Below are 19,795 nucleotides of genomic sequence, written 5' to 3'. Positions count from 1 at the left end.
GATATCTCCTTTTATTTGACCCACATGCTTAAAGTTACTGGGGTGGAGGACTGATGCTTGTGTTTGAGAAGGTTCAGCATTTTGGGAGCAGATTCCCATGTAAAGTGGTCTGGTTGCATGAAGACAGACCACTGATGTGATAGGTGAGAAGATTTAATTTTCCTCTCAGTATAAATCATTTAGTGTCAGTGGACTGTTTCCTTTGGCATTTACATTGATTCACTCAGTGAGGAAAGCTGTCATCTTGCAGCATGGATTACACCAAGGGTTTGATTTTCCTCTCATTTGCATCAGTATAAGACACAAGAAAATTCAATTATCTTTGAACATACTCCAATATAAAAGAGTTTTAAGAGAAGAAATATACACAGGGGCTTCTTTCTTGTATTATCCCCTTTGATGAGCTCTGCTGGGCTTCTGTTGTGTCCTAGTATTTGCCATACTGTGTGTAGGATACAAAGACTATCTTAAATTGTCTAAATATTATGATAATTAATTTCCAAGAATGCTGTGAGCTTGCATACATAGCAGGAACACTGTGATCCCAGCTATCAGAATTATAACTTAGTCTTCCACATGAACTGCAAGGATATCCAACATGAACTAAATACTGTGTAAAGAAAAATCACTTTATTCCTATCATTTCTGTGGTATGATCATTAGTTTCCCTGAGAGTGTAAAAAAATTGATCCTTTGAGTTCGATGAAGACAGTCAAGATCTCATGTGGCAACTGCTGACCCATGTAACATTTGCAGTAGGACTTTCTCCACAAAATGCTTCTGGACCAGGAGATGCCTAAAGGGTAGGGCAGATGTCAAAGGGCCTGTGCACAGGATGGGAGTTGGCAGTTCCTGAGTACAGGGTGAACTGCCACCTCTTTGCTCTGCACAGCCCACTAACTGCTTTTCTTAATTTTAAATACAGGGCTTGTTGTTCAATACACAAATGACAATGGGATCACCTGGAGTTTGCTGCGAGAGCTGGACTTCATGTCCTACCTGGAGCCCCAGGTTGTTTCCATAGACTTACCCCGCGAGGCCAAGACCCCTGCCACCGCCTTCCGCTGGTGGCAGCCACAACATGGTAAGCAAGGCCATCCTAAAAACTCATTCAGCAGCTTTGTGCAACCCACGTCAGTGCTACTCGGTATAGACATGTTGTGCAGAGACCTCAGCTCGTGAAAAACACGGTATTTTAAACAGTTGGGTGTTGTAAGAACATATTTGGGCTTTCCTGAGTCACACTATGGGGATGATTTTTTTTTTATAGCATCAAGCTGAAAAGTGGGCTTAAGAGTAAAATAGTTTAAGAGCTAAGTTTAAATCAAAGATGCTGTGATAACAGGGGGAGGGGAAAAGAATATAAAATAAAATAAAATAAAATAAAATAAAATCAGTAAGATTAGAGTTTTTACCTGAGTATAGAGTGACCTGGGATGCCAAATGGCTTACACTCTTTATCTCATTTTTTCTACCTGGTGGCTCCCATCTCACTATTTTAATATCTCCACACTCCAAAGCAGGACCCTCTCCTCCCACCATTTCTGGTGTCCCAGAGCCCAGCTCCCCTGCAAAACCACTCAACCACTTCCCACATCCTCAGCTGAAAGTAAAACCCTAGTGCTGACTGATTCCTACAGCCACTGTGAGAGTTCCCACCTCTCATGGGAGCACATTACCACTACTAAAAGTGTCCTGATTAAATGTCTTACCTTTGCACAAAGCAGCAGCTCCTGGATCTGCAAGAAATATAAGGCAATATTCAGAAATATAGCAAAGTACATTTCAACAGCAATTCCTTGGGGAGCAAAGCACATAGCTTACATTCAGGTAATTATGGTAAGCAGCTTCTTAGACATCATTTATCATTTTGATGGCCGATTGTATTCATACATTTTCTTGTATGTGCTGGACTTAATTGTCCTCACTCCGTAAGAGAATAGACAAGACAAGAGGGATGTGATTTAGTTAAGAAGACAGTTCCTTTAGTAAAAAGTGCTGAGCAACAACTGGAGCACCACAGACCATCATTCTGTGATGATCATTTGCATTGGTGAGTGGTGCAATGTCCAACCTATTGCTCCCTGTACTTGCCTTGTTGGCATCTGGATGACATCTGTCCCTGCTGAGGGTGATCACTCTTAAGACCACCTGATGGCAGCCCTGTGGCTTCCAGTAAAAGCAAAGTTTTATGACTGGAGGTTGAAATATCACCTTCCACACCAGCACATACAGGTGACAACCACTTCTCTCAAAGATGTTAGTTCCTTCATGGACTATCTTCTGTCTGCCATTCCTCAGCGCAGAGTGGCCCTATCAGCCATGACCCTCATGGTGGCAAGGCAAAACTCCTGGCACATTGCTGCAAGCTCCCAATTTATTGTAAAGGCTTTCCTTCCTCTCCTGTGAGGGCAGTAATCATGCAGTAAGATGTTCTTTTCAGCATGCCAGTAGAAAGGTGAATTGAAATGAAGGCTGTGGAAATGGGCTGGAGATGATGATGAAAGTGAAATGCCTGTAGGCTGGAGAGCAAGAGGAGAAAGATTTCTGGGAAGGAGAACAGCTGTTCTCTAGATATTATCTATATGCAGAGCCTTCAGCATTTTCCTTCATGTTCTATTCGCTTTCATACAAAAGCTATTTTGGGAATTAGACTGAGGCCTTTCCAATTCAGCTGTGGGGATTGGCAGGAAGGTTGTGACCCATAAAATGAAAATCTCCAATCTAGGGGCTCAGGGAGTGTCTCGTCCAAACAGAGGGAGAGCATATGATGGCAAAGGCACTGAAGCTAAAGAAATGAAGAGGGAAATACCTGTGTTTATCTGTAGTAGAAACATACTCTAGAGTCCAGGTGCATCCTTGAGCAATGTTTTAGTCTTGTTTAACAGCACTCAGTCTATGTGATTGAGCACTGCTCCCTGAGTGAACACAGCATATGAGCAGAAAAAACAACTTACAGGGACTCCACTAACCTGTCTGTTCTGGTTTTTGTAGGGAAGCATTCAGCTCAGTGGGCTTTGGATGATGTGCTTATAGGGATGAATGACAGCTCTCAGACCGGCTTCCAGGATAAATTTGATGGAACTGTGGATTTACAAGCAAGCTGGTACAGAATACAAGGAGGTCAAGTGGACATTGACTGCCTGTCTATGGATACAGCTCTGATGTTCAGTGAAAACATTGGTATGTGTCATCAAACTGCTACATTTTCTACGAGTCTATTCTATCAATTACACATAGATCAAGTTTTACAAGATGGGAGGTATAGACAAATCCAGGTATTTAGTAATCTGCAGGGAAGAGAAGGCTGGAAAAAGGTGAAGATAGAGGTAACAAATTTGAATGATATTACTGAAAGCATATGCTGAAGGTACACTTTGTTGTTGTTGTTTTTCTCTCTTTTCTTAGGAAAACCTCGTTATGCTGAGACTTGGGATTTCCACGTATCAGCCTCCACATTCTTGCAGTTTGAGCTGAGCATGGGTTGCAGCAAGCCATACAGCAATTCCCACAGTGTTCACCTGCAGTATTCCCTAAACAACGGGAGAGACTGGCACCTGGTGACAGAGGAGTGTGTCCCCCCAACAATTGGCTGTCAGCAGTACACCGAGAGCTCCATCTACACTTCAGAAAGATTCCAAAACTGGAAGAGAGTTACTGTCTACCTCCCACCCTCAACCAAGTGAGTGCTGCTCTTCTGTCTGTTTAGCATGACAAAGGTTTTGCTGATCTAATTTGATCAAACATCCCCCGGCTTGGGAATGTTCTGCATGTCTTTTAAATTTTTAAATGTGTGTTGTCACGCCACCAGAATTTTAAATTTCACTTCAAAATATTTCATTAGCTATAATGTGAACTGTAGGGAATTAAGGAAGTAACAACTTTGATGAGCAAATTCTCGAGTTTTGCCTATAATTTATGACAGTTAAAACAAGAATGCTAAACCAGCTTTTCTAACATTTATGCAATAGGAAGCAAGAATAAATACCCTGTCCCATCCTTTCCTGCAGTAGCGTTTTCTGTTATTGCACATAAGTTGTCATCCAACATTTAGGCGTGTCAGTCACAGCATTCAGTAAGTCAGAACACATGTCATTGGACGTGCCACCTCCACCCTTTTGACCAGGAGGAGAGTTCTGCTGACATCCTCAGGTTATCACATGGCTGTAAATGGATGTGGCAGATGTGCTGGCATCCATCTCACTAAAGAAAACCATGCTCTAGTTTAGGAATGACAGGGCATGATGACACTGCTTACCATTGTTCTGAGTAGTTCTGTAATTCTTCAGAGCACCCTACACATTACCTCTGTCCATTTCATCATCCAGAAAATGCAATGGTAAAAATGGAGATAGATTAAATGAACTGGGCCTGGGGTTCACATCTTGGTTTCTAATTCCACAGTTCATTCCAGAGGGCCATACATCATCTTCCAAAGAGGTTTTTTTTTCCAAAATACTTTCCTCATTTGAGGATAACAAGGGAATCAGCAGTGACAGCAGTGTGTATGCATCTGCATGTTTGTATATATATATTCATACATTTTTATATATATATATGAACATATATAACCATTGTTTTTCTCTTTACACAACACTTAACATAAATGAACTTTCATTACTTACTTTACTGAAGCAATTTTATTGTTTCCACTCTGCTAGCAACACATGGAGCTGTCAAATGCTAATGGAAGTACTAATTTCTGCTCTACCACTTTGCTGATCAGCAAGTGTCTCAGCAATGTTCTTTCTTGATTATCACTTTGAGCACCTTCCTTTAGAATATGGTGGAATTTTGCCTAAAAGACTAACCTGAGAAATTTAAACTTCCAGTTTCAACTAGAACATGAAGCTTTTTGAAATAAGGGGGCCATGCTTATTAATATGCTTGTCTTGTGACATCCGTGGGATTTTCTTTATTATTTAGCACTTTATGGAGCAGAATTTTGAATCCTGAAATACATTTCCTCTGTTTTTAATAGCTCTCCCAGAACACGGTTCAGATGGATTCAGTACAACTATGCTTCTGGAGTTGATTCTTGGGCTATAGATAATGTGGTCCTGGCTACAGGGTGCCCCTGGATGTGCTCAGGGCACGGCATCTGTGATTCAGGTCATTGCATGTGAGTAGAAAATGGCTTAAGCTGCTTCATGGAAAGGATGTGTTTTATCCAGGCCAGATGGATAATGCCTTTTCTTCCCAATGTGTTGCTAGGTGTGACAGAGGCTTTGGAGGTCCATACTGTGTCCCTGTCCTTCCTCTGCCATCTGTCCTGAAGGACGATTTCAATGGTAACTTGCATCCAGACCTTTGGCCTGAAGTCTACGGTGCTGAGAGGGGAAACCTGAATGGTGATACCGTCAAGTCTGGAACAGCTCTCATTTTCAAAGGGGTCAGAGATTGCTTACATTGAAAAAAATGAATGAAAACCAGTAGTTAAAAATAGAAAGTAAATTTTCTCTTGTTAGCTCCATATGCTTACATTGAAGTCTTTTGGCTAGAATTTGACATTTTCATTTTTCTTGTCTTTTCCTAAACATGCACCATGTTTTTTCACAGTTGTTTTTTTTATGAACGAATGAGTTTCATCTCTTTGTTGTGTATTACTTCCATTTGTGGTATAAACTCCTCCTTGACCACCAAAGGAAAGGAATGAAACTCTACATTGAGATTCTTGAAGTGAGCTATTTGGAAATATGGTACATATTGCAATCATCTTGAAGTCGCCTGATTGTCTTTTTAGTATTTTGAATAATACAAATTAGTCAGGGCTATAGTCTGTGTAATCAATGTTTATGTAGTTTGCCTGTATTTTACTCAATTCTATCCTTTTGATGCTTTCTAGCTCTTTAAAGACCTTTTTTTGTTGACTGCAGATTTCAAAAGGCCAGGAAATATATTTTCTGAATTTTTCAGTTCTTAACAAAATGCATAATAAAAAGACTTTTGTTCACAAGCATGCAAATTCTCAGCTCGCACAAGTCTTCATTTGACGCTGTGAACTCAGGTGCCCCCAAAAAGAGAAGTTAAATAATGTTTGGTGTATAAATCAATCCTTTAAATATTTATTTGCAAAACCTTAACTCCAGGTCAACCTCTTTAGATTATTTAAATCCCAAATCACAAGATGTGAGTTGTCTAAAATTTGCATTGCTTGTTCCCCTGGGGGAATGGATCTGAGAAAGAGGGAAGCTCTGAGAGGAGGTTTGTCAAACCTGTGCAGAACAGGGACTGGCTCTGGCCCAAGGACCCACAAGAGCAAGCTCATCTGTAGAGACGGACAGGGACTCAGGGGTCCCTATGGGTTTTCCTGTCTGCTCCCTTTCCTTACCAGTCAACAGGTTGCCCCAGAAGAGGACATTTGTACAAAATTTATTTTGAGCTACAAAAAAGAACTCCTAGAGAGGACTGTACGTGCCTGGAAATTAGGGTGCTTGGCCACTGGACAGTTTGCACAAAAAATGAGTGTAGTAGCTTGGACTCAATGTCTAGACTGGTGTTTGCAGATCCAATCACAGCCCAGCAGTTCAGAGCACAAACTCGGTGAGCTGTGTCTGTACCTGTTCATGTTGCTGTGCCTCTGCCAGATCTTGGCTCCCTTTGCCAAGGCTGTCACTGTCCCCATCTTCTGCCTGGGAAAAGGTGTGGTACAGAGAACTTCCTCTCTTGCTGCCACCAGCAGTCAGTAGCAGACAATATCCAGGTAACAATAAGCTACAGAATATCTTCGATAATGGGAAGGGAACTGCTATTCATATTTTATATTCTGTGTTTGCAGGAAGGACTGAGAATGCTTGTGTCAAGAGATCTAGACTGCACTAATACAGTGTACATCCAGTTTTCATTTAAATTTATTGCCAAAGGTAAGATCACTGTTGATTTACTATCACTTCTCTAGCTTTATTAGTACATAGTAGCAAACAGAAAAGAATACAGATTTATATTTTCTACTTCAGTGTATAGTAGGGATCAACAGTTTATGGTAGATTATATGGGAATTTGTTTGAAATTTTGCATCATCCCTACCTTGCTCCCAGCCTACACAGCTGTCTGTGCAATTCCTAAGGAAAAAGTGAACTGTAGTGACATCAAAAATAGCATAGCTAGTAAAGTCTTTGAGCAGAAGAGAAACAAAACAGCTCAAGATTTTTTAGAGATTTTCCACTATGTTGAGAAAAAATTAATTTATCTGGGGTTTTTATGACATAAAATGGTGCCTACAGGAAATTACTTAAGGGACTGATAGGAAACTACAGTGTTTTTCATTTTTCAAGCTTCAGTCCACTGCATTAAAATCTCTTACCATATGACTGCCTAATAGGTATCTTAGAGATAACTGAAACTCCATAATTCTATTTAATTGATATGAAGAATAGTCAGACTTTGCAAGACAAGTTTATGTGTCGGTGTAAATAACTTGTGACAGTTCCTCAGTACAAGGACTTTCATGCCAATGATTCAGTCTTAGCCTGCTCCAAGGCCCTGCCATCCTTGGCCTTAAAAATTAATTATATCCAGGTCTGAAGTGACATGATGGAGAACCACTAACCTGCTTGAAGGTTTGAGTTACTCCCATGCAATTTCAGAAGGTTTTCCCAGCACTGCTGATAGAATTGGCACTTCCAGGCTGAAATCTGAATGCTGAAACACTCCTCTCCCTTTGGTGTAAAGAGGATAGCTATAGCTTCTATGGTAAGCTCAGTGCTCTGGGACTGGACCCTAACTGACTCAACATTTGCCAACAGCTTGAAAATAGTTTTGAACCCCCTCTTTCTTCCTAAATAAGTATCTTAGACAAATCTCTGTATGGACAAGTGAAAATACAGCTCTTTGTGAATTATTATTGATTTTCTTTAATGGGCATTTAACCATATATATTGTGCTATTTATTACTGGGTTTGGTACTTTATCAAAAAGAGACAAAACAGTAACAGCCAAAAACACAATATGCCCCAAAATTATAACATGCCAAATATTTCATATTTATAAGGAAACTCTTCGTGAATACTTCTTTTACAAAACTATGCCTGGTAATGTCTCTTCATATGATCACTGAAAAAATATTAAAAAATACAGTGAGTAAAAACATTGTTCTTAAGGCAGGAATAGCCAAAGGCTCAAGCCTGGATTTTGCAGCTTGATCCACAAGGAGTAAGACCATGAAACTCCAGGAGAAATTGTTCCTTACTAAGTCTACATGACTTGTTAGCCCTACTCCTGGATCCAGGACTTAGTCCCAACAAATTCCTTAATGTTGAATACAAATTAATATAGCTGGGCACATCTCGGCCGTGAGTGTTAAAAGCAGTTTGTTGTGTACTGTTAATTGCCACAGATAAGCTGAAATCAGCTCCTGACTGCAAACAGCTCTTCCCTGCTCCATTCCGTGGTGGTGGAATACTTGCACTGGAGCTGAGGGGCGCAGGAATGTGTGCATCAGTCACTTTGGTTTCAGCAAGTGTGGTTAATTTAAGAACAGAACAAGGGAGAAGCTTGCACAGTGAGTAAGGGATGAAGAAACTGTCCCTTAGTCCTTTTCTTCTGCTGGTTCCTGACTGGGTTTTTGGGGATATGCTATCACTGTGCCACACTATGAAGGGAGCAGAGAGTATAAATCTGTCTGAGTGAGACCTCAGTTCAGAGATACCTTGGACACTGGTATTCATGGACAGCACTGACCAAATACATGCTGAGGGCTGAGCTTGTGAACGGTAACCAGCATCAAGTGTGAGTGCTGGGTTCTAATTAGCATGTGTTAATAGTTAGGGCTATAAAGAGCTTTTGTTTTTCTACTCTTTAAAGCTCAAAGTAAAAAAAATAGGAGGAGCTGGTAGTTAGAAAATGCAAATTTTACTGTCAGTTCTGCTGACTTTTAGGCCCAGCTCAAAGCACAGAATATTGCTTTGCTGTTGTTAAAACATGCTGATAAAGATCCTCAGTGCTTTCCATCAATTATGTTATTTCTGGGCATAAATATTCTCATCCCAGTGTCTGCAGTGAGAGCCATAGACTATACATCTCTGAGGATAGGGACTGTGTCTTTATCTGTGGGTGCTACCAATGGTAATGATAATATCTGGTACCTGGACAAAACAAGCAAATAAATGTTGCATTACTGGAATATGTCTGTAGTAGAAGGAGCAGGTTTGTTCTAATCTAAAAAAGTGTAACACTGAGATAGCTTCTCATCTAAGTAATTATCTGTGATCATATGTAGAATGAACAGTAATGCACATTTAGGCCCTATTTCATTTGCATTTTGCAGACAGACAAGCAAGGGAAAGCACAGGAAGATGTATGTGTACAATAGGTGCATAACATCTCAACAGCTTAAGTTGTTGTTAAAGGAAGCCCATACTTTGTAATAGATGTCAGAGCAACATAATTTTATTTCTAATTGAAGAGGCATTTTTGAACTTACTGGATTTTAATGAACATAAATCCATGTCCTTTCTTCTCCAGGCACACCCGAGAGGTCTCATTCCATCCTGCTGCAATACTCTGTCAATGGTGGCATCACTTGGCACCTGATAGATGAGTTTTACTTCACCCAGACTACAGATGTCCTCTTTATCAACGTTCCACTGCCCTATGCAGCCCAAAGCAACACAACGCGGTTCAGGCTCTGGCAACCTTACAACAATGGTAAGGAAGAGACACCTCTGGGAATCCAGGTCCATTCTTGCACAGCTCAGTATCTCTAAGAGAGTAGATTTTTTGAACTGAACAATTACAGAGACTTTTAAATCATGGGGGGTTTGTGTTTGAACTCCTTCAATTAGAATTACTGCAGGATTATGTTTACTGTTCTTATAAAGCAGTTGAATGACTTAAAGTGAAGTACCTTCACCTGATATCCCTGGATTGTGTGCAGAAAACCATCAGCTTGGGCCCTGGAGGGAGTGGGAGATCAAGCAACATCAATAAAGTTAGCTTCACTCAGGTTCTTCTCATTATTTTTAATGGACCTGATTCTCACTTACACTGAGGCCCCATTAGGATGCTCCAATTATACAAAAGTGTCCCAAGTGTAAATGGGAACTGGGTCTACCTTACTCAGAATTAACTAGGCATTAAAAACCCATTTAGAAAGAGTATGTAGTGAGCAGTTAATCTTTTGATTAAATTGTAAAGGACTGGAAAACCACAAGAGGAACACAGCTCATTCCTCCTGATTACAGGAGATGTGCCAGCTGAAGGAAGCTCTCCTCTGCTCTCAGTTACTGTGAGCACATTTCCTAGCAAAAACTGACACTAACAGCTCTAAAGAATTCCAGCAATCATTTAGACATGGCAATTCAGTAACAGTTTATTCCAGGTAGGCAAATTCTTAGCACAACCTTAACAAAAAAAACCAACCAAATTCAAATCTGGTCCTGACAATCCAGTTTCAGTTCATTCTTCTGACGTGTCCTGCCAAAATCAATTACATAAACTTTTCTCTGATCAACTCCAACACTTTAAGATAAGTGAAAAAATGTTACACATAATATCTGTCAATTTAATCTTTCCTCTTCAGTTTGAGAATACCAATTTTCTGATGTATATGAATACATAATCCATTGGAGAGAACGAGTTTCAGAGCTTCCATCTCTATGGAAGAACTCCTCCCAGGCAAATACAAGCTGCTGAGTACAAGGACATAGAATGAAATTGCACTTTCAGGCTGCTTGGACTCTGTAGCAGCTGCTCATTTAGATGATTCTTAATTGAATAAAACAATGACAGAATTTCAAAGTAAATGTGATTTAAATAGAAGATAATTGTTCAACAGCCATTGCTTTCCACTCTTAGTTTTGCTGTGACTTCTATAAATTTAAGGGAATAAAAGTTAATTCCATAGGGTCAGGCTGCAGAGCAGTATGGGGACTATTTTCATGGGAAGTGAAAATAGTGAACCCACACTTTTAGCATCTTCTTCACATAATCTGTAAATACTGGCTGCTGTAATGCTCTCTAATAATAATAGTATTAGGTCTTAGTAGGAATATTTCCATTTTCTTTGTAGGCAAAAAAGAAGAAATCTGGATTATTGATGACTTCATTATTGATGGAAATAACCTGAAGAATCCCATTATCCTTTTGGATACCTTTGACTTTGGTCCTAAAGAAGACAACTGGTTTTTCTATCCTGGTGGAAACATTGGGCTTTATTGCCCATATTCATCTAAAAGAGCTCCGTAAGATTCTCTCAGCAATGCAGTAGAAAGAAGTGACTTTGTAAACAGAGTCTAAACACTCCTTTCCTTTATTTACAGGGAAGAAGATTCAGCTATGGTATTTGTTTCAAATGAAGTTGGAGAGCACTCCATTACCACAAGGGACCTGAGTGTAAATGAAAATACTATCATACAATTTGAGGTACTTGTCCTCAGAAAGTTTTTGCCTTTTTCTTCATGTCCTTCCACGTTCTGCTCTGGCATATTTGCCTAGCTGTTCTGATTGCCAAGTAGAGACTCTAATTGATTTGACATGACTCTCCCTCATGTGAATGTGTCATGATGCTTTTAATGCACAGATAAGGGAAATTTCTGCCTCAAAGTCTTCTACTTTCTTACCTAAATTACTACTTTGTTCATGCCTATACACTTGCACTAATAGTATTAAAGTCCATGTCCTGTGCATTGGAGAGTCACCACTGGCAGGAAAGAGGACGAGCAAAATATAATGAGGGGGCCAAATGGCCACTTCACAGCCTGCTCCAGGTAAGAGTGCAGCATTTTCACAGGCTGACCAGTGGAGAGCTACTTCACCTGTGACAGTAGAAAATAATTTTTTTCTGCCTGCTGGCTGAACTGCACTGTGGTACTATCTCAGAGAGACAAGTTTCTGCTTTCCTTTTTCTTCTGCCCACATCATAGATGCTCTAGATGAGGCTGGTTTTTGGCTATCATGGCCTGAAGTCGTCCCATCTTAAGGAGTTAACAAAAGCTCATGAATAAGGAGCATATTTTTGTGTTTCTCATATAGTCAGTGGAAACAGGTACCCCAGTGACAACACAGAGTCTAAACTAAACTCTCTGATTTATCCTAGAATATAAACTCTGCATTGGCTAGGGCAGCTATAGTTAGCAGTAACTAGTTAGCCCAGTATTTTTTAGTTTAGAGAGGTCATTGTATTGTCAGTAAGAAACTGGAAAAGAATCTAGCATGTAAATTGCCATACCATGGTTCCAGACTGCTTTTAACAACAATGTAGCATGTTGTGGCATTAATATGAGGTACATAATAATCAGCAAATGATACAAGTTTATAAAAATTACTAGAATGATACTAAGGGTTTTCCAAGAAAATTAGGTTTAGTTGTGTACTCATGCACACTTCAATTTGTCATGCAACTAATTCATAAATTATTGAATGTAAACCATTTTCTGTTTTAAAATATAGATTACAGCCTGTACAACAAAAATGTTTGAGGTCACTTTAAGATATTCATAAGCCTTCAGAGCATTAACTCAAAATCTACATGTTTACTTCCATATGTGGTAAGAACATCATTTTCAGCTCACTTTTTAAGAACATTAGTGTAAATGAAGGAGTTATGCATAATGCAGTAGAGTTTCTCTCTGTGTCTCAAGAGTCAAAACCTATATTGGGTCAAGCATCTATCTAAGCTTCCAGATGAGTAGACAACCCTTCTAGTCAAATGTAGGTTGATGGGACTCATGTGCACTGAAGAGTGATGAAGGAAACTCAATGTAGGATACTTTCAACATTCATGCACATTTCTAAGTAATGTGTTTTAGAAATAGTTTTTTTTAACAGAACAGCATGATAGAAAGACACTTCTTTTTGCTACAAAGACATAGGAATATCAAAATATTACATAGTTCTAATACAGGCCTTATGTTTCATCAGCAATGACTTTTTATTTGTTGCACGGTAAGTACAGTACATCTTATTTTATAAGAGTCATTCTGTGAAGGAAATAATTCTTTTACAAAAGCAATTTGAAATTATAAGAACATCTACATATCAGTGTAAAAGAAAAGCAGACTAATCTGCACTGGTTGTATGCAGAAAATGCATCTTAAGAGGTCTCAGATTCTCTATTAAACATTTTGTATTTTTTCAGTAGTAGAACTAGTTTCATTTAAGTTTTCTGCCTTTTCTACTGTTCTTTTTATCAGGAATCTTGTAAGCACACCCTGAGAAGCCTGACACTGACAAACTAAGTTTTGGTGATGTTGAATCTAAATCCAATCCAGCTGTGATGCTCTAGGGCTTTGCCATTATACATGGACGAATAGGTAGTGAGTGTGAAAGCTGAACATATTGAGCTGATAAGCTTCCTTTTTTAAAATGTAACATAAAAGAGGACCATAGTGTAGCTCAGCATTAACCAAAAGTTAGTGTTTGCACTTTTTGTTTGTATATTTCTGCTTTTAATAATGCAGATTTTTTGATGCTGTGGTTACTTCAGTACCTGCCAGAGGACTGCAAGAGCTGGTGCATTTTCTCCAGCAATGTTAGCAGCTCTACTTTGGGATTTGACCAATTAACTTGACAGTTTTCTCTAGCTAGAAGTTGTTGGGGATTTCTTATCATGTTCATGTTATCATAAGCCGTAGTGTGATATACTCATGGACAGGAGGGCAACATGCAAGAGTTCCTGTTCATGTGTGTCCTGAGTGCATCATCCCTGTTGTTAAATAGGTTCCCAAGTCACCATTTTCCTGGACTAAATAAATACAGTACCAAATGGGGGAGGCTGACTAAGGTGAAGAATGGCTGGGGGTCCCACAGCCTGCCCTGTGTCACCTTCTGTGTTTGATGCCTTGGTCCCCAGATCAATATTGGCTGCACCACAGACAGCTCCTCTGCTGACCCAGTGAAGCTGGAGTTCTCACGAGACCTGGGGGCCACCTGGCACCTGCTGCTCCCCTTGTGCTACAGCAGCAGCAGCCACCTCAGCTCCCTCTGCTCCACTGAGCATCACCCAAGCAGCACTTACTACGCAGGCACTACCCAGGGCTGGAGAAGAGAGGTCATTCACTTTGGAAAACTGCACCTCTGTGGGTAAGTGTCCAGCTTCTGTTCCTGCCCAGCTGCTTGTTGCTTTGCTTTTATTTCTGTTTTTCACCCAAAATTTCATTCCAGCACAAGAGTGGTACATAAGGATTGCAGCACTAGAGCAGACCGGAGGACCGATTTTTCCTCTGCTTTTTGCCCTGAATGTTAGCTACTGTTCAGGTGATTCCCCAAATCATATTGTGCCTAATGCTGATGTAGAATAACCACAGGCAATTTCCTATTACCTATATATTTAATTAGTGACAGTTTAATAGAAGAGAGTTGCTTGGTGAAATTAATGCAAAACTGACTGTTCATAGAGTGCTTCGAGTGTTCTTCACAGAACTGCATCAGCCATTTAAATTCACTGATGATATTTTTGCATGAAATTTGAGCTTCATTAGAAAATGCAGTAAAATGTGAGCTAGTATAAGCTTGATTCTACTTCAGTATGAGGAAATGGTCTCATTTAAATACAGACTCAGCTATATTAGTAATATTCTAAGAAATAACTGCTTCAGTCACTAGAAACTTAGAGAAACAAATCAAGTAGGATGAAAACACAGCATAGAATAAGAGTATGTGGTAGCAGGTACAGTAATATGTAACTTTTCAAAGTAAAAACACTACTGTTTACTTTTTCAGGAATAGCTATCATCTAGCATCAACTCACTTTATGTAAAAGATCACACCATTAATGATTAAACTGTAGCATGTATGAATGAAAATGAGCTGTGTAACTATGAGACTTTGTGAGTCTATGCAGCTATGGCACTGAGTACTTATGAAACTACTGCAGTCAGTGGGTCCTCCACTAAATAAATGACGCCCATGTGTGCCTCTGAAAGTATGAAAAGACCTTTCTAAGAAATAGGACTCAAGTTTGGAAAGACTGGATGTTTAAAATTTAAACATTTTCTTAAATTATTGAACTTGAGTTTTCTGGTTTATGACAGTTAACATTTCAAGCACATAACAGGTATCCATCTCTTTCACCAGCTCACTTGTGCTTCCTGGTTTTGTGCAAAAGCATTATTTTACCCTTTACCTAACCATGCATCCCTCCAAATGAAAATTTTGACTGTGCAGTCTCCTAACTCATTTAAACCTTCCAGGATTTTGATTTAGTCCTCTGTTCCTGAGTGCTTCCATCCTGTTTTTCTACCTTCCTTCCTATTCCTTCACCAACACACCAGGCCAGGAGCCCATTGATAGCAGCCAGACAAGCCCAGCAATGCAGAGTAGCTTATATGGGACATTCAGTGCATTAGATCCTTGGGCCAGAAGGCTGAAGGGGGGATTTCTCCACCAGAATCCACTGGAAGAACAAGAAAAATTTCCAAGCCTGTCTACTCATGTAATTCTAAAACAATCCCCCAGCCTTTTCATCCCCAAAGTGTCAAGTGGTTATATTTAACTGAGAGTAAAGACTTTTGAAGTTATTTCCACTACATATGTAATTTTGGAAATGAATAGATGTTATCAACAGACTGCTGTAAGTAATGGTTAGTATTCCAGTTACATCCTGAAGGTAAGGTCCAGGGCTTGTTGAGCCAGATAAGAAACCCCAAAAGAACTTTAGCAAGACCAGTGGTTCACTCTCTGCTTCAGACATGAGTCGTGCTTCACCCTCACCAGGAGCAACCCTGACAGGAGGAGCTGATACAAATCAGGAAGAAAAATCCAGCATGTGGGGCAAAGGTCTATTCTCAAGAGGAGCTTGTAACACCTCCAGCCTCACACTTGTGTCCTTCACCTCAGGGCACGCTACGTGCAGGAACTCATGCCTTCTGATCAACAAATCAATATGATTACACAGAAGCATCTTATTGTTTAAAATACCCCCATGTTCACACATCTCTCAACTTTGACATAATACCTTACTTACACTACTTACACATACACATATCACTCGACTTAGACATTTTCTTACTTACACTTTTTACAGCTTCTACATAACACAGTACTTATGCATTCTACCTACTTATGCATTCTACTCTACTTATGCATTTTACAACTTTTTTTCAAAGTTTTTCAGCTTCTTCTCTCCCAATTCTTTTCCAATTTAGCACAGTTTACCTTTCAGCTCTTGATGAATTCCTGATGGCTCTAACAGGTGGGGCACCTGATCCAGGAAAGCAGCATCGAGATGATGACAGCAACAAAACCCATCCAGTGATTAGCAGCCAAGTTAGTCCAGGAAAGCCAAACAACAAGCCAGTAAAGGCCAGAGACCAAATATAAACCTATCCCACCTCTCCCCTCAACCCTTCAGACTGGAGCTTAACAACCCTCTTGGGGCTGATGTGCTGCAGCTGAAGGTGGAAAGGCCAGGTGAAGCCAGTGAGGGTAATTCCAGCCTGATCCCACTCTGAGGGCTCTGGTAAAAATAACTAAAGATGGTTTGGCTGGGGCATACTATCAAGGTTCAAATACTTTACAGCAGCTACAGTCGATGATTTTGACTTCCAGCAGAACTCTGGTTCTTGGGCGTCTTTCTCATAACACTGAGTAGTGTCCCCACTCACTAATTATCAGTTGTCACCTAAATCTCCTCATAAATATTTCTTTTTAGAAAATCAAGGAAAAAAAATTGTCAGCTACAATTACCTGTGGAATTGATTCACCTGCTGAATTTAGATATCTTTAACAAGACACATTAAACACGCAAGGCAATTAAGTGCTTTTCCCTTCTCAATCTTCTCATTTCCTTCCTCCCTTAAAACGTTTTCTCAGCTGGGAATAAAATTAGTCTCTCAAGTGTTTTCCTCATTTCAATTCGTTTTCCCTCCTTCCCCAGTTGTTCCTTTCCATATGCAGCATTGATGCAAGTAGCACTTAGGAGATGAATTAAAAATGACAGGACAGCACCCAAAGGAGAATATAGTTTAAATTAACAACTTGCAATATCAGCCTGGTTTAAGATTAAGCTGCCCAAAAGCAAGCTGGATACCTGGTGACATGACAGATCACATTTTCTTTCTGTGTAATTGAGGGTGAGATTCCACCCCTATCAGGTGGTCTCTCTGGGGGCAGGATGGAAGCATGAAGTAGGATCTCACTCTCCAGGAGAGGGTGAAAGTGGCCTGGTCTGACCCACTGTACCCCAAAGCAGAAGAGAATCCACCAGACTATGGCCATTCATCTTCTTCATGAATGATGGAGATAAGAACAGCTGGATTTTAAATCTTGAAAAATTATGTCTGTCACTTGGTTTTGGGATTACAACTAATGAATAATGTTATTTTTATTTCTGTCAGTACTTGGGTTGATTGTCAACATAAAGATGCATGAGGTACTGAAGGAATTAGATCTAGCAGTCAGTTTCTAGAATTAATCTATTTATCAAGCCAGTTCCCACAGAAAGAATAATACATACGTGCATATAATGGTATATGTATGGAATACAAAAAAGATGGAACTATTATTTAAAATAGGTACTTTTTATGCCATTTTCAGGTTGGCGAGGTTCCGGTGGTACCAAGGATTCTACCCTGCTGGATCCCAGCCTGTGACTTGGGCCATTGACAATGTGTACATTGGCCCCCAGTGCGAGGAGATGTGCAACGGGCACGGCAGCTGTGTCAATGGCACCAAGTGCATCTGCGACCCCGGCTACTCCGGGCCAACCTGCAAAATAAGCACCAAGAACTCCGACTTCCTTAAGGATGACTTTGAAGGTATCCCTTTTGGGAGGGGGATCTGAATACTGCCTGTCCATCTTAGTGGAACCTAGGGTTCAAGGGATTAAACAGCAAAGCCTTCCTCACCCCTGCATGCTCCTGATTAGAATTTACACCTGGGGGGTATTCCCACGAACCAAGTAATTCAGATGCCATCTGCAAGCATGGTTTGTGAATGTCTGATGCACTGTTAATGCTGGAATACAAAATCTTCATTGAAACAGAACTCCCTGAAACTCTACAGGTAGAAAATAATTTTAGAAGAAAACTGTTTTGATGGTAGTTTGACTTTAGCAGAGACAGAGCATTTGCACATGAGGCAAATAGTGGAGTGTCGTTTCTCACTACTAGGGAAATCTGACTGGCCTTACTACAGCAATCACAGTTTCAGAGCAGACCATGTGTCTCAGCAGTGGGAGCCAGTGCTCAGCAGCCTGAGCAGACCCCAAGAGAGGGAAGGCAGGAGGCAACTGAAAGCCTCACGCATGCCTGGGCACACAGAGCATCCACGCACACAACTCGAAAACCCCCTTGAGGCTTCCCCCGCTAGCAAGCACGGCAAGAGGAGCATGTTTTGCATAAAGCAGCACCTGTGAACCAAACTCATCCCTTTATAGGTGTTGCTGTTCATTTTCAATTTTGCCAGCCCTTGCTCGCATGCTACCACATGATACCCAAGGTTTCTTTAAAGACCTGAGTATGTTGTTGTTATCTTAAGATAAATGAAGAAAAGTGGAAAACCTGGTGAAAAACTGGAAACTAAGATCCCAGATTTCATACTTCTGGGTTTATTTTGTTTATTTTGTTTTGATTTGCGTCAGCTTTCTAGAATACATGGTATTGGAAACACTGAATATTTCTCAGTCAGCGTGTGATTTTTAATTTATCTCTCTTCCTCTGGAAGTAGCACTTTTGCAGCAGGAGTACTTCAGAGTAAATCATAAATATGTATTCACTGTGTATTCAGGTCAGCTGGAGTCGGATAGATTCCTCCTTGTGAGTGGTGGAAAGCCGTCAAGGAAATGTGGTATCATGTCTGGAGGAAACAACCTTTTCTTTAATGAAGAAGGTTTACGTATGCTGATGACTCGAGACCTAGATTTGTCACAAGCCAGGTAACACCCTTTTCAAAAGTTCTTTCAGGATTTCATTGAGGAAATAGCATACTGAAGAATAATGCATATGTGATACTTCTCTAGTAAATCAAGCTGACTTACTCTGTGGTCCTCACACTAGCAAATGCTCCATTTTAACCACTGTTACCATGTTAAATTAAATTTAAATTGAACTTTAATAGCATTAGCCATTTAAATGTTGGTTTTTTCCTTGAATAAGAACTCTGGGAATTGATGCCACACCTTCAGTAGTTCATGCAATTTTTCGTTTCTAAACTCATCACATGAGAAATGCTCTGCTTCTCTTACAGTCTGGTGTATTATGAGCCACTGCTGAAACAGGAGTATCTGCTGAAAGTATAACTCTTACATTTGTCATCTCATAATTCTTTCATTTCTGAAGCTTGTTTTTTTCTTATTGTGCACATTTGTTTCCAATAATTCACTGAGAAATTCCCATCAAGCTGTCACCAGCTATTCAAAACCAAATATTTTAGTGTAGTTACAGTTTATGTTGTATCTTTACAGCCTGCAGAGGAGATATGTGATGAGTGAGACATGCTAAGCAAGCCATATTAAAAAAATTTAGCCTAATATGAATTAAACTCCATCCCAGTTGTGAGCATGCTAACAAATAGGCATTGTTTTCTAGTTTATTCTGTGCCTTAGCTGATATTCTTATATTATTACTTTGGAAAGACTGAATTTTCTCCAGGACTTTTTTTCACTGATCTCTAAATACCCTACTCCTCTCTAATGTGCTGTGGGAAACATTTTAACAGGAATTTTATCTACTTCTTACCTGTCAGCATTGGTATTGAAGCTTTAAATAATGGTTTAATTTTAAAGACTCATGGTCAGTAAAAATGCCTAATATCTAATCATTGTAGCTTTTAGATCAGCACTTAGCTAAACGTCAGTGATGTGTAATCTTAAGGACCCCTGTAATTTGTAAGATTCCTCATAGAAAACTTTTTTCAGATA

General features: G+C 39.9%; 1 protein-coding gene across 1 annotated transcript in view; it reads left to right on the top strand.

Moving 5' to 3' along the window:
- The window catches only part of RELN (reelin), a 233,623-nt gene that overhangs the window by 177,614 nt on the left and 36,214 nt on the right, over nt 1-19,795 (top strand). Inside the window, exons 31-42 of the mRNA XM_017745972.1 lie at nt 926-1,084; nt 2,995-3,183; nt 3,409-3,682; nt 4,982-5,122; nt 5,215-5,392; nt 6,779-6,863; nt 9,463-9,645; nt 11,009-11,180; nt 11,259-11,361; nt 13,790-14,019; nt 17,473-17,693; nt 18,664-18,811. Coding sequence (XP_017601461.1) covers nt 926-1,084; nt 2,995-3,183; nt 3,409-3,682; nt 4,982-5,122; nt 5,215-5,392; nt 6,779-6,863; nt 9,463-9,645; nt 11,009-11,180; nt 11,259-11,361; nt 13,790-14,019; nt 17,473-17,693; nt 18,664-18,811 — 2,083 coding nt within the window. The remainder of the gene's footprint in view (nt 1-925; nt 1,085-2,994; nt 3,184-3,408; nt 3,683-4,981; nt 5,123-5,214; nt 5,393-6,778; nt 6,864-9,462; nt 9,646-11,008; nt 11,181-11,258; nt 11,362-13,789; nt 14,020-17,472; nt 17,694-18,663; nt 18,812-19,795) is intronic.

The sequence above is a fragment of the Corvus brachyrhynchos genome, unplaced genomic scaffold (genome assembly GCF_000691975.1).
Source record: "Corvus brachyrhynchos isolate BGI_N302 unplaced genomic scaffold, ASM69197v1 scaffold239, whole genome shotgun sequence".
Taxonomy (NCBI): Eukaryota; Metazoa; Chordata; class Aves; order Passeriformes; family Corvidae; genus Corvus; species Corvus brachyrhynchos.
The sequence above is the reverse complement of the archived record's forward strand: the minus strand, read 5'-3'. Positions and strand labels throughout refer to the sequence as shown.